This window comes from Toxorhynchites rutilus, chromosome 3 (assembly GCF_029784135.1).
Source record: "Toxorhynchites rutilus septentrionalis strain SRP chromosome 3, ASM2978413v1, whole genome shotgun sequence".
Classification (NCBI taxonomy): domain Eukaryota; kingdom Metazoa; phylum Arthropoda; class Insecta; order Diptera; family Culicidae; genus Toxorhynchites; species Toxorhynchites rutilus.
The window spans coordinates 292,251,923-292,264,475 of NC_073746.1; the positions used below are offsets into that span (position 1 = coordinate 292,251,923).

Consider the following 12,553-nt stretch of genomic DNA (forward strand, 5'->3'; position numbering starts at 1 on the left):
GCTAAATTATAAAGCTGGCACAATGAGAATGGTTTGTTACTCCCAAGCCTCATTCAGTGTGTTCTTTGTGTAATTTCGCTGGTTCAGGTCAATCACGGAGAGCAACTACGGAGTATAGAGACTACCCAATCTCAAGCTCAAGCTGAAATACCACGGCTTGATAATGATTTGAGAGACGAGTTCCTGAAGGTACCCAAAAACTAAAAAACTAAAAAAATCATTGATGACAAAAAGTCCTCCTTATTCTAGATATCCATCTAGGACAAGGAGTACTGGGTTTTAGTCTAAAAATTTAAATTGAATGAAGGGAAAGACGGGGTAAGACCGCCTCCTAAGAAAACCTAAAAATGTGTAACTGTTCATTGTATAACTTTTTTGACTTTTTTTCATCAATTTTTGAAGTGATAAAAATTACTTTTTATTTTGCCGGCGGGGTAAGAAGTACCATCTCGGGGTAAAACGGACTATGATGGGGTAAGACGGAGCGATGCTATTTTCAAACTTTTTTTTCACAACAGTTTATTTTATTAGGCTCATTTAGCAATTCAGCTGTAACAGAGCCGAATTCATTCGTGTACATTTTTCATCTTAAGATAACTTTCGTTGTATATTACACTATTACCATTTTTGAGGCGTAAGAGTATCGCTATCTATCGATAAACATTTGTTTTATCTATAACACAGTAGCCGTTTAGGCGCAAGAGAATTCCTATTCTATCGATGCACAACACATGTCGCCTTTTTTCGGCGTAAGAATATTGCTATTGTTCGAACGTTCACAGTTGAGCTGTTCACAGCCGGACTGTTGATATGAGGCTTCCTTTGTTGCGTTATTAATAGTGCCAATTACCGATGCAGCAGACCGAAAGTGTGAGCGGTAAGGGACTAATTTGGTCTAGTAAAAATAACAGGAACAGTGTTGTCTAAGGTACTAAATGTTCAGGGTTGTTCATAAACTACACACAAACTTCTGAAAGGCCATCCATATCACACGTGCTGAGTTTTGAAAATATTCGTGAAAAAATGACCAAATTTTCGGAATCTATAAGAAGGTTATCTACGTGAGTCTCAAATCTCTCAAAATCTGTTCACGTGAAGTCTGAATGTCACCAAAGTAGGTATTTATAGCTCCGATTCGATATGTTGTTTCGTTCTGGTAACTCGAATGCCAGTTCCTTGACATCTCGCATTGTGATGGCGTAGAATCAATTCTCCAGATGCAGCAAATGCTCCACCAGTTCTTGTTCCTGAGTAGTGGTAAAAACTGGGTCAATGGATCCGAGCTTCATCGTCGGTGGTTTATTTCCTTTGATTTGTTGGTGGTTCTAGGAATTCCAAAACTGACTGATGCTGTCCTGATGGACATGCCTTTATCCACTGCCGCTTTAGTCATATTCAGCTTATCCAACGTTCATTGCATCCGCGACGACTTCCTTATGTAATTTCGAGGCATTTGTGTGTGAAGAGACGAGCAAAAAGATGGTATTTTATTTGATATGAAAATCATTCAGTATCACAACGTGTGGCGCTTTTACCTAGTCGAAAATGATCCGTCTTCCCCCCAGAGCACCTTTTGCATTATTTTGCACTTTACAAGCATTTTATATTTTCCGCAGATCTTCCGTTGATTTCGATCTTTCTATAAGGGACGAAACTCGAGACATTTCAGATCACCTTCGATCATCGTTAATCTTTATACAGTAATTTACATCTAATTCGACATTAAGATAATTGAACAGGTCTGGATGCAACACGTTTAATTGGACATTTTTGTAAACATTGAGTTTGGGGCTCAAACTATGACCCCACATTGAAAGTCACCACCATTCGTGAATGTCCAATTACTGGTCAAAATCGACTCCAATGTGATACTGAGTGGTGCCTCAGCATATCGCATTATAAGTAACTTACTGTATATAAAAATGGAGTGATGTCTGTCTGTCTGATTCTTATGGACTTGGAAACTACTGAACCGATCGGCGTGAAAATTTGTATATAGGGGTTATTGGGACCGGGGAAGGTTTTAATGATAGTTTGAGACCCCTCCTCCAACTCTAAGAGGGGGCTCCCATACAAATGAAACACAAATTTCTGCATAAAATGCGATTCACATACACCATCCACGTCACGTTCACGTTCCGTCCCGTCACGTTGCGTCAATTATTCTTCCAAGCAGTTCTTATGCAAACATTCACATACACCGGCAACGGCAACTTCGACTTGCTTCGAATTGCTTCGAACGTGACGTGACCGATCGTGAACGTGACGTGGATGTTGTATGTGAATCGAGCTTAACTCAAGTGTTCCGTCTGCTGGGAACTAGGGGTGGACTGTATTTAGGTTGGTTGTTCCCCTTGTGGCTCCGCTCCGTTCTGTAAAAGCCTAACAAACTCTTTTGGATTGGCTTTAGGGAAACTTTTCTTGGGATGCGGGTTGGAGTTGTGAAAACATGGTGTTCAAAACTGTTTACACTTTATTCATGTGTTCTTGAATCATTCACTAACTATGCATTTGTTCTTGGATCATTCACTAAATATGCTGCGTCATTTAGATTTGCTATTCTGCTCCCCTGCTGAATGGAACCAAATTTGGCATGTGGAGGTTTAAGGGAGCAATAAATTATTCTATGGTGGCTCGAAACCCCTTCCCCTCTCAAAGAGGGAGGGGGGAGCTGGGGAGCTGGCTGCTATACAAATGAAACACATATTCTGCATAACTCGAGAACTATCAAGCAAAGGGGTAAGGGTAAAACTCGAGGAAGGGAGAAACATGTCATTTGCAATCTTCAACGAGAATTGAGTCTGAAAATAATTTGATATTATAATGACGAGTTCTGATAGAAGTACTAGGAAATTTATAGTAAAAGGAATTTGTGAAGGGTCCAAATTAATCAATGAACAGTTCTGCGATTGAACCCATGGACGTTCGCTTAGTAAGAAAACGTGAATGTTTGAAAATATTTATAACAAAAAACCATTTTGGGCGAGACGAAGTTTGCAGGGTCAGCTGGTCCCTAATATTTCCGCTTCAAAATATAACCACATCAACTCTTCAAGTATGTTTTTCACTGATGTTTCAAGAATCAACGGATCCACTGGTTTTGGTATCTTAAATGAACATCACACTAGCTTCCATAAAGTTGAAGACCCTTGTTCAGTGTATGTTGCCGAACTGGATGCAATATATCACAGTTTTTGTAAGACAAATAGCGTATCGGGAATTCTTCTCCATTTTCCGACAGCAGTCACTCACCTGTTGGCCAATGAACACCCAATGAACCAATGAACAGAGATAAGCTTGGAAGATGGCTATACTCTATTATCCCCAAAGTTTCAACGAAGGCCTGGTTTAAAGGGTTAGATCTTGACAGAAATTTTATTAGAACTATGTCCAGATTGATGTCCAATCATTCCGCGCTAAGTGCGCATCTCTTCCGCATAGGTCTTGCTACTAACAATTTTTGTAATTGTGGTCAAGGATAGCATGACATCGAGCACGTTGTTTGATCATGCAATGAATTTTGCAATGAAAGAATCTAACTGGTTGCCGATTTAAAGGCTCAAGGAGTACACTCACGCGTGCCTGTTCGCGATATCTTAGCTACTCGCGACTCTAACTTTATGTTCCCCATATAGGTCTTCCTAAAAAGCGCTAATATTATTATTTAGGTCGCATCTCCTGCTCCCACTTGTCCATTCTCCCTTCCTTTCCTATTACATAAGCAAAACTTAGTACCCGTTGAGATAAGATCATTACAGGAGCTATTAACATAGCAAAGAGACACTCACTACCAAAGGATACCGTTGCTACATCAACTGGCGATGTAGTTGTTACGACACACCACAGGCACTGTTCCAGACAAGGATAATACCGACAAGGCAACGAAGGAATAAATTATATTTTTTTATATTGTTCTGTAGTTTTAGCTAATTAGACTTAAGTTAATGATTATGTAGTTATGATATATTCATATCGTTTTAAAATGTACTGCTTGATGATGACTCTTTATTCACTTGAGCCTAATTAAATAAAGGAAAAAAGCGTTTTATATTATATTTTACATACCTTTTCACGCAGGCAGAACCGGAACAAATGCGCTCAATTATGCTATTAATGCTCCTTGCGTAGCATATTTGCCAAAATACTGAGGATTTCTTATAACATTAGAAGTGGTCCGTCTTACCCGTCGGGCGGCCTTACCCCGACTTTCCCTACGTAGAATAAACCTAATTATTAAAGTCACGCAGTGACTATTTTCTGTTCTATAGCTTGATGAATGGTGTCTTTTATTTGATGGGGCTCTATCTAAATACAAATTGTATTCATTGTATTGCCCTAATCATGTTTACTGACAACGATTCGATTTGCATTCTCGCCTGTACATGTCAGGATTTGTGAAACGATCTATTCTTGGAAAAACAAAAATAGTGAAGTGCAGAATATACTACCAAGAATGAATCATTACTAATTCTCTAGCACAGACTCACACCCTTAGAAGCGATGGGATGTTCACAACTCCATAGTTAAATAATCTAGTGGTAGTTTTATTTTGAACTAAATCCTGAAGCTATATGAAAATAGAATCCAACACTGGGGACTGACGGGAAAATATCTTCCCACTTGGATGCTATAAAAGGAATAGTGTTCTGGTTGAGCGATAAGTACTCGGTTCTAGTGCAAAAAGCTCTAGCGGAAGTTTTCTCATTATTGTTCGAAGGCGGAACGAATTTTTCAAAGGATGCAAATCTACGTTAAAACGTTGACGGGGAAAACGATCGTTATGAGCGTTGAAGAAAACGAAACTGTTGATGCCCTTAAGAAGAAAGTACAAGAACGCGAGGACGTTCCGCCCAACAATCAGCGGTTAATTTTCGCGGGAAAGCAACTAGAAGACGGTCGAACGCTTGCGGATTACAGCGTTATCAAAGGATCTACTATACATCTTGTGTTACGTTTGAGAGGTGGAGTGAATTAAACCGAAGGTTACCGTTTTCCCAAAACTTCGAATACTGCCATATTGAAATTGCAGTCTAATTGTGTTTGCAGTCATCAGGGATAGTTAAGTTATTGTGAACAATATTTTTCTCTCAATAAAGAACAAATGCTGCCAATGATGATGGTTCAATAGTTATTTAATTTTAATAAGTTTCATTTTCCAATCATTTTCAACTGCTACTAAATAACACCGGACTAATTAGTTTCAAACAAATTTGGTATTTTTCGTTTATAACACTATCACGCTTTTTTCCAATTGTATTATAATGTGATTTAGTATTCTGGCCTTGTGTAAGGATCACATGAAATTATTATTCAGTGATGTTTCGATAGTGTAATATTGTAGGGAAAAGAACTTTCTCTAATTGTCACTACTGCTGGATATTTTTTTAAAATCCCCTACATTAAAATGTCTTGCGTTAAAATTTTCTATCAAAATTCTCCATCGCCAATAGCAAGCTATCTTGTTTGGATCATTAGCGCTCTTGCAAGGTACAATACGTTTACGTTTATCATTCTGTTCCTTATCTCCGATCAAAAGGTAGAGGTTTCAATTGACATGATGCATTATTGCACTAAATGCCTATATCGAGCGATATCTCGGATAGAAACAAATACATATTTGTTTCTTTCGAGCTTCCTGTAATTGTGTTCTGTATCTAACCGAATTTAAAGAAGATTCATCCAATTATAATCTTCTTCCAACTGTTCATAGTGTGTATTGATACGAGCTGAAAAACATTGAAAACAAAGATCGAAATAAATAATTTTCATCCGAAATATCTTCAAAAAGTGATAAATACTTGGCTTGTCAAGTATGGATGTAAAATTTTAACACAAATGCCTTTGGCTTGGAAGCCATTACTGTGTACATTCTAAATGAGAAGTAAAACTCTGAGATTCTTGTTGCACCAATACCATTTCTGTACGCATTCTATCCGGTGTGTCCCAGCAGCTTTTCATACAGGTCCATATTAGGATGGTTCCGAAATCGATTGGAACTCGATCCCCAGTGGCCTCCAAACGTAATTTGTCGATTAAAGTTGGTAAGATTTGTACTTCGCAAATCAATTCACTACCACAATGTTGGCATCTTGGTGAAAGCACCTCCTTTAGGGGAGCGATCAGAACCGGCTGAGCATTGCGAGAATACCGTAAAATTTGTCCAGGATTTTTCTGCAGTTTGGTCAGGAAACTGTGGAACATCGTGTCTCCGTGAATAATAGCATCTTTCTCGTACAGTTCTTGTTCTCCGATTGCGGGTTGTCCACCACTGGCAATGCCCTGACCCACTGGACTATCTGGACTAGTTTTCACTGAAAATATAGAGAATTATCGTTGAACAGGTTTTCTAAAATGTAGATTCGACATACCCTCTTCTTTTTTTTGATACTCTTGTAGTAACTCTCGCACATGGTCGGAAATATTCGGTGAAGAAGAACGTTCTTCGTCAACGCTAATGTATGAACTACTTAAGGTCAAATTGATCACATCCCGCGGAATAATCTGTGGTTGTTTTAACAGTGCTATCAAGTCTCTTTTTGGAGAAACAGGCGTCTCCACTAATATTACGCCTTCTTCCATTCCTTCGATTTCAGCTGTCGCTTTGCAGGCATAAGGATTATCTACTATGATATCCTGGGCGGCAGCTCCATTAGCATTCTTTTCATCGACACGAAGTTTTCCAAACCCTGGCACCGGATCGTTCTCTAACGAGTTACTTTCATCGTCTTCGTCGGAAATTCGGCTGGGTTCGTACCGAATGATATTTCCGTTTTCTTCATTCGCTAGATCCGGTATATTTTCGGTGTCGACTCGCATATAAGTGATGGCAGCACTAGCACCGTCATCATCCCAATCGTCTGCTCCGCTACACCAGGAGATGTTACTGGCAGTGTTTTTTACAACCTGATTCGATGCTTTCAGTCCAGCCTCGCTATCCACTGGGCTCTTCTCCAACGCTTGAGCTCGCACGCAAATCCAGCTCTGCGATTGTGTAGAACAGGGAGCGTTCAGACATGCAAAGATGTATAACGTTCTATGAAATTGGGAATTTTCTAATGGTGCATATATCTGCATTATCAGTGAACGATTTTGCCCACACAGTGGGCACGGAGCTATAGCAATTTCTGAGGAGGGCCAGTTCTGCAAACGAAACGCAAACGAAGAGTTTTAATAATCGCTCTTCCAAAATCTTACTATAATTCACACATGATATACGCACCGGAACTCCACCGATTTTGTTCACTGTATGATTGAGGTACGGCTTATCCTTTTCGGTGATTGGTTCATCCTCATATCCTAGTAAAACCACACATTTATTCTTCGCCATCTGTTCCGACTAGCAAGGGTAATATTTGTTTTGCAATTACGGTAGAATTGATTTTTCACCAGCGCTGTGTGCCACAAGTCTAGTATCTTCCTTGTTTCCTACTATCGCACGTAGATCAAGGTATCTTGGTATGCTGTTGAAGTTCACACATTAGTATTGGAAGATAAGTAGAAATATTGTCCGTGCCATACAGGGCTCAGGCAACCCCATCCCGCCCAAGGCGCCTAGAAGTATATCCTAAGGTGGGCCAACTTGCTAAAACCACTCTTCAGCCATATTGGAAATGTACTGTGTTTTGTTTGTAAACAAAAGACAATACGCTAGTGCCGAAGCCCGCTCGTGATCAGTCTGTCTTTTTCACGCTATAGGCAAATAATTCCCCTTCTGCTTTCTTCCGTACTGTTTTCATATACCGCTCCCCTAACCAACTTAGTGACGAAACGGCCTCACCTTAGGATATACTTCTAAGCGCCTTGGAACCCGACATTAGGAATTGTCAAAATTTACGAAACCAGTGAGAGAGATATGGGTGGTGAAGATGATGTTGAGTGATTTGCTGCCTACATATCGCTGTTGTTTCACGCTACAGTAATTTACATTTGAAGCGACATGCCGAGGTACCACTCAGCGTCGTATTGGAGGCGATTGTGACCTGTAATTGGACAATGACGATGAGTGCGGCAAAGTATCGGCGCCTGCTGGCGACTTTGAAAGTAGAGCCATAATTTGAGCCCTGAACTCGATGTTTACAAAAATGTCCAATTAGAGGTAAAAATGTCCAATTAAGAGCCCCCGCAGACTGCAGACTTTTGTCGGCCGATAGATTGGTCAGACGACTTAATCAGTATGGAGCGATATGCATATGCGCACAGTACACCGATTCAGTACCGGCCGATAAAAAAGTTTAATAGGCTTCCCGATTACATTCAAACTATTCGGTCGGTTAACTATCGGTCGTCTGTTTAATCAGTACTAGCTAGCTTCGATCTAAAGGTGGCCGTACACTGTTTGCCCGGAGGTCAAATATTTGTTATTTTTTGACAGATAAGGTTTGATTTGATATTTGTACAAACACTATTTTGTTTGCCACTCTTCAATTTTCAACAGTAGTAAACAATATCAAACACCGAACATTGAAAAAATCAACTGAAATATTCAAGGTAACCTAACCATGTACCGACAGGTTCGAAGAACAGACTGAAAAAATATTTTAGGCATCCAATAATTGAATATTTGCTTGTCGTGTTTTGTGTAGAATATATTTGATCAGTACACGTTGACCAAATTTTATCTGTCAAAAAGAGTCAAATATTTGGCTTCGGTCAAACAGTGTATGAGCACCCTAAGCACACACGACGGTTGTTTATCGGCCAATAGTTCAATTCGCTCTCAATTTTGGCATCAGACATGCGAGCCGTGCGAATCACTGAGAATGGGATGCACGCAATGCTCTCTGAATCTCTTTCTGGTTTTCCTTCGCTGTTCTCTTCTCTGTTGTCAAACACAAATTAAATACAATCTTTCGAGAATATTCGTCCGACAGTTGGCTAGTGTGCGCACTTTTTACCAACCCGACTGTTTGGCTGGTTCGGTGTGCGCACTAGCAACCCAACCCGACCAAACTATCGGCTGAAAAAAAGTCTGCAGTGTGCGGGGACTCTAAACGTGTCGCATTACAGATCTGTTCAATCAGCAAAATGTCGCATTGATTGTAAATTACAGTATTCATAGGGTACCCATACTCTGTTTGACCGAAGCTAAATATTTGACTCTTTTTGACAGATAAAATTTGATCAACGTCTACTGATCAAATATATCGACACAATACATGGCAAGCAAATATTCAGTTATTGGAAGTCTTAAATATTTTTTCGAACCTGTCGGTACATGGTTAGGTTACCTTGAATATTCTACTCGATTTTTTTCCATTTTCGATGTTTGACATTGTTTGTCACTGTGGATAAATGAAGTAGCAAAAAAATAGTGTTTGTACAAATCAAACCTAACCAAATTGACTTCTGGACAAACAGTGTTGCACCCTATATCGTTGCAACTTTTAACGTAGAAAAATGTGTTAATATAGATGCTGTTTCCGGGTGACAGCGTGACAATTTTTTTGCATCAATTCCAGAAAGAGTGCCAAAAACACATATTCCATAGTGTTTTAGAAAATCTTCTGTGATTTTGTAAATATTTCGGTAAGTTCTAATGTTAACAGATAATTTTTTAGCCTAAACTCCTGTGAATGTTCCCTATTGATACGTTCATCCGTTTTTTCTAGTCGATCGATCAAATTTCAGTGTAAATTAGAGGAACACGAGCACGAAATGAACAATCCGTGGCTCTCGTTTTTATGCGTTTGTTGGTATGTGGATTGCAAGGAGTGATGATCAAACCGAAATATCTCGGTATGAAAAAGTCCTACAGGAACGTTCTAGCATTCAAATGAAAGCTGTTTGACAAGGTTGATAGGATTTGCTATTGAGTTGATAAAAAAAAACTGTGTTAGTCTACAGAAAGTATAGAAAATCAGGAAGAAATCGTTTTTAATTTCTTTCCGGCATTTTAGTCACTACACTCTACCCAGACGCGCTCAATCCCACGTTTTGATTAGTTAAATTTTGGTTGCGTAAGATGATAAGTTGGGAAAGAACTTTGTAGACGACATTCAGGGTGGTGGTTGCACGAGAGTTTTCACAGTTTAGCTTGTCACCATTTTTGAAGATAGGGTGGATAACTCCATTTTACCACTGTGTTGCTGTGCTATTTCCCAAAATCTGACAGTTAGTCGATACAGGTAATAAGCTAATTTTTCCGGGCTCATTTTGATAAGCTCCGCCTGGCATTTGGCATTTCATCTAGATGGTTTGTTGTTCTTCAACTGTTTTTTTCATTCCTATTTTTCTCTATCGTTGGAGGTGATACATCTTCATTGTTTACTGCATCAACGTAATCGCTTCCATTGGTATTTAGGTCCCCAAACTGTATGCTGATTAGTCCAACTCGAATTTTCTTGACAGCCTCCGACCTATCCCACTCTCTCGCAGTGATTCTGCTATTTTACGTCCCGAGTATCATCACGACTGATCTATGACGCTTATAGCGTCGTCAACTCTCTTAGAGAAGCTGTTTGTGGTTTTTCTTCGAGGAACCCTACCACACCCTAGAGTCTAGACAGTTCCCTCGAACCAGTGCAGGCCAGAAAAACGATCCCGGCGATAGATTTTCTGGCCAGAACTGGAATCAAACCGAAGCTCTCGTCTTGATAAGCGTTATTGCTAACCACTTGGTCATTCAACTTCACATGTTTCTCGCCTAGATAGTGTCAGGCTAGGCGCAGATTGAGAAGCGTATAGCGCTCGTAAGCGAACACGAGACTATCAACAGGACTCATACGTGCCACAAACGAAGCTTGGTGGAGCGCATATTGAGTCGCAGTTTGGTGTAAATGTCGTGCCACTCGCATACAATGTCTGATTCACACAGAGTTGTGCGATATATTTATTTACTAACACAACCTTCCGACCGGTACAACCATACAGTGTCAGACTCACGGCGCTATATGATTGTTCACCAACACAACCAACACAACCAGCATGAGCAGCACGAGAAACTGTGGCTCAGCCACAGCGTCGAGCGAGTCGTGTCTCACGAGCGCTCCTCCATCTCGCGTCATCTGACCAATTTGCGCCGTTCCATCTGTTTTCATTAGCCACAAAGACAGGCGCTATATCGCGCCAAGTTACTCGCGCCATACGCGTCTCAATTTGCGCCTAGCCTCAGTTACCGTGTCGTGTCACGCGTCACGTGTCCCTCAACCTCCTCAATGTGGATCTGGATTTGGATGTGTTAATTTTTTCTTATGACAAGTCGACATAAGGAATCGAATCGACGAACTGTCAAACAGTGAGTTTTGTGTATACTCATCGCATTTGGGTTTATGCTGTTTCATCTTCTATTCTGGCACTGTTTTGTGGATAACAACCGGGAAATATAAAATAATTGCGTGAATCAGTAATTTTACAGCAGAATGAGTTCAATTGGTACTGGTGTAAGTAGCGACCAATTACAAATTATTTATTGTTACCTTTATCGTGTATGATTAAAGAATACAGGTTTAGTTTAAGGTTAGATACTATTTATCCCTATACTGGTTATCGAAATTCTTCTCTTTTTACAGTACGATTTATCTGCGTCACAATTTTCGCCCGACGGTAGGGTTTTTCAAATCGAATATGCGGCAAAATCCGTCGAAAACAGCGGCACAGTGATTGGCCTTCGCGGGAAGGATGGCGTTGTGCTTGCTGTAGAAAAACTTATCACAAGTAAGCTCTATGAACCGGATTCCGGTACCCGAATCTTCACAATTGATATGTCGATTGGAATGGTATTGCGCTGAAATCGCTTCGTCGTTTTGAATGTAATGCAAATAACTGTTTCAGGCCATCAGTGGAATGATCGCCGATGGGCGCGCGATTGTGGACATTGCCCGTCAGGAGGCCGCCAACTATAGACAGCAGAACAACAGGCCAATTCCGCTGAAGCAATTGAACGATCGTTTATCCAGTTATTTCCACGCTTACACATTGTACAGTGCGGTGCGTCCGTTTGGTGTGAGCGTTGTTCTTGCAACGTGGACGGAAGACAACGGTCCCGAGATGTACATGATTGATCCATCCGGTGTCTCGTGTGTAAGTGAAATGTTGACCTGAATGACGTGCCTTATGTGACATTGTATATTTCTAGGGTTACTTTGGATGCGCCGTTGGTAAGGCAAAGCAGACAGCCAAGACTGAAATCGAGAAGCTTAAACTAGCTGATATGTCCGTCAAGGATCTGATCACCACCGCTGGCAAAATGTAATTTAATGACTTTCAGAAAAATTGGTAATGGTAATAGTTTCAAAATTATTTCGATTGCAGTATTTATCAAGTGCACGACGAGCTCAAAGATAAGGATTTCAAGCTTGAGCTCAGTTGGGTGTGTCAAGGGTCGAACGGACGCCACCAGATGGTTCCCGATGAGTTATACATTGCAGCGACCCGTGCCGGACAAGAAGCAGTCAATGAGGATGACAGTGATAATGATATCTAAACATGGAAGAGTATTTTTGGGAAAATGGAGCAAATTGCTTTCTGTTTGAGTTCATTCAAATAAACGCTTGGATAAGTAACATTATATAAAATATATTCGCAAGATTTATTTCTGTGCCAGAACATCACATAA

At 40.3% G+C, this 12,553-nt stretch overlaps 2 protein-coding genes across 4 annotated transcripts; one reads left to right on the plus strand and one right to left on the minus strand.

Moving 5' to 3' along the window:
• Positions 1–5,096: 5,096 nt before the first annotated feature.
• LOC129779130 (programmed cell death protein 2-like) lies at positions 5,097–7,454 on the minus strand. Of its 3 annotated transcripts, none has more exons than XR_008743570.1 (4): positions 7,220–7,454; positions 6,369–7,140; positions 5,799–6,311; positions 5,097–5,726 (listed from the first exon to the last, which is right to left on the minus strand). XR_008743570.1 is itself a non-coding variant. In XM_055786408.1 (4 exons), exons 1-4 carry the CDS (start codon positions 7,325–7,327, stop codon positions 5,676–5,678), a joined length of 1,329 nt encoding a protein of 442 aa, XP_055642383.1. In that variant the 5' UTR covers positions 7,328–7,454; the 3' UTR covers positions 5,098–5,675. The 3 variants fall into 3 exon arrangements, 2 of the variants coding, with proteins under 2 accessions (XP_055642383.1, XP_055642382.1); XM_055786408.1 differs by having other exon boundaries at positions 5,098–5,726; positions 5,914–6,311; XM_055786407.1 differs by having other exon boundaries at positions 5,098–6,311.
• Positions 7,455–11,223: 3,769 nt separating this feature from the next.
• On the plus strand, positions 11,224–12,514 carry LOC129779621 (proteasome subunit alpha type-3). The gene is made up of 5 exons (XM_055787207.1): positions 11,224–11,378; positions 11,508–11,714; positions 11,770–12,018; positions 12,074–12,186; positions 12,250–12,514. The coding sequence occupies exons 1-5, from the start codon at positions 11,358–11,360 to the stop codon at positions 12,419–12,421; spliced, it is 762 nt and encodes a 253-aa protein (XP_055643182.1). The 5' UTR covers positions 11,224–11,357; the 3' UTR covers positions 12,422–12,514.
• Positions 12,515–12,553: the final 39 nt, after the last annotated feature.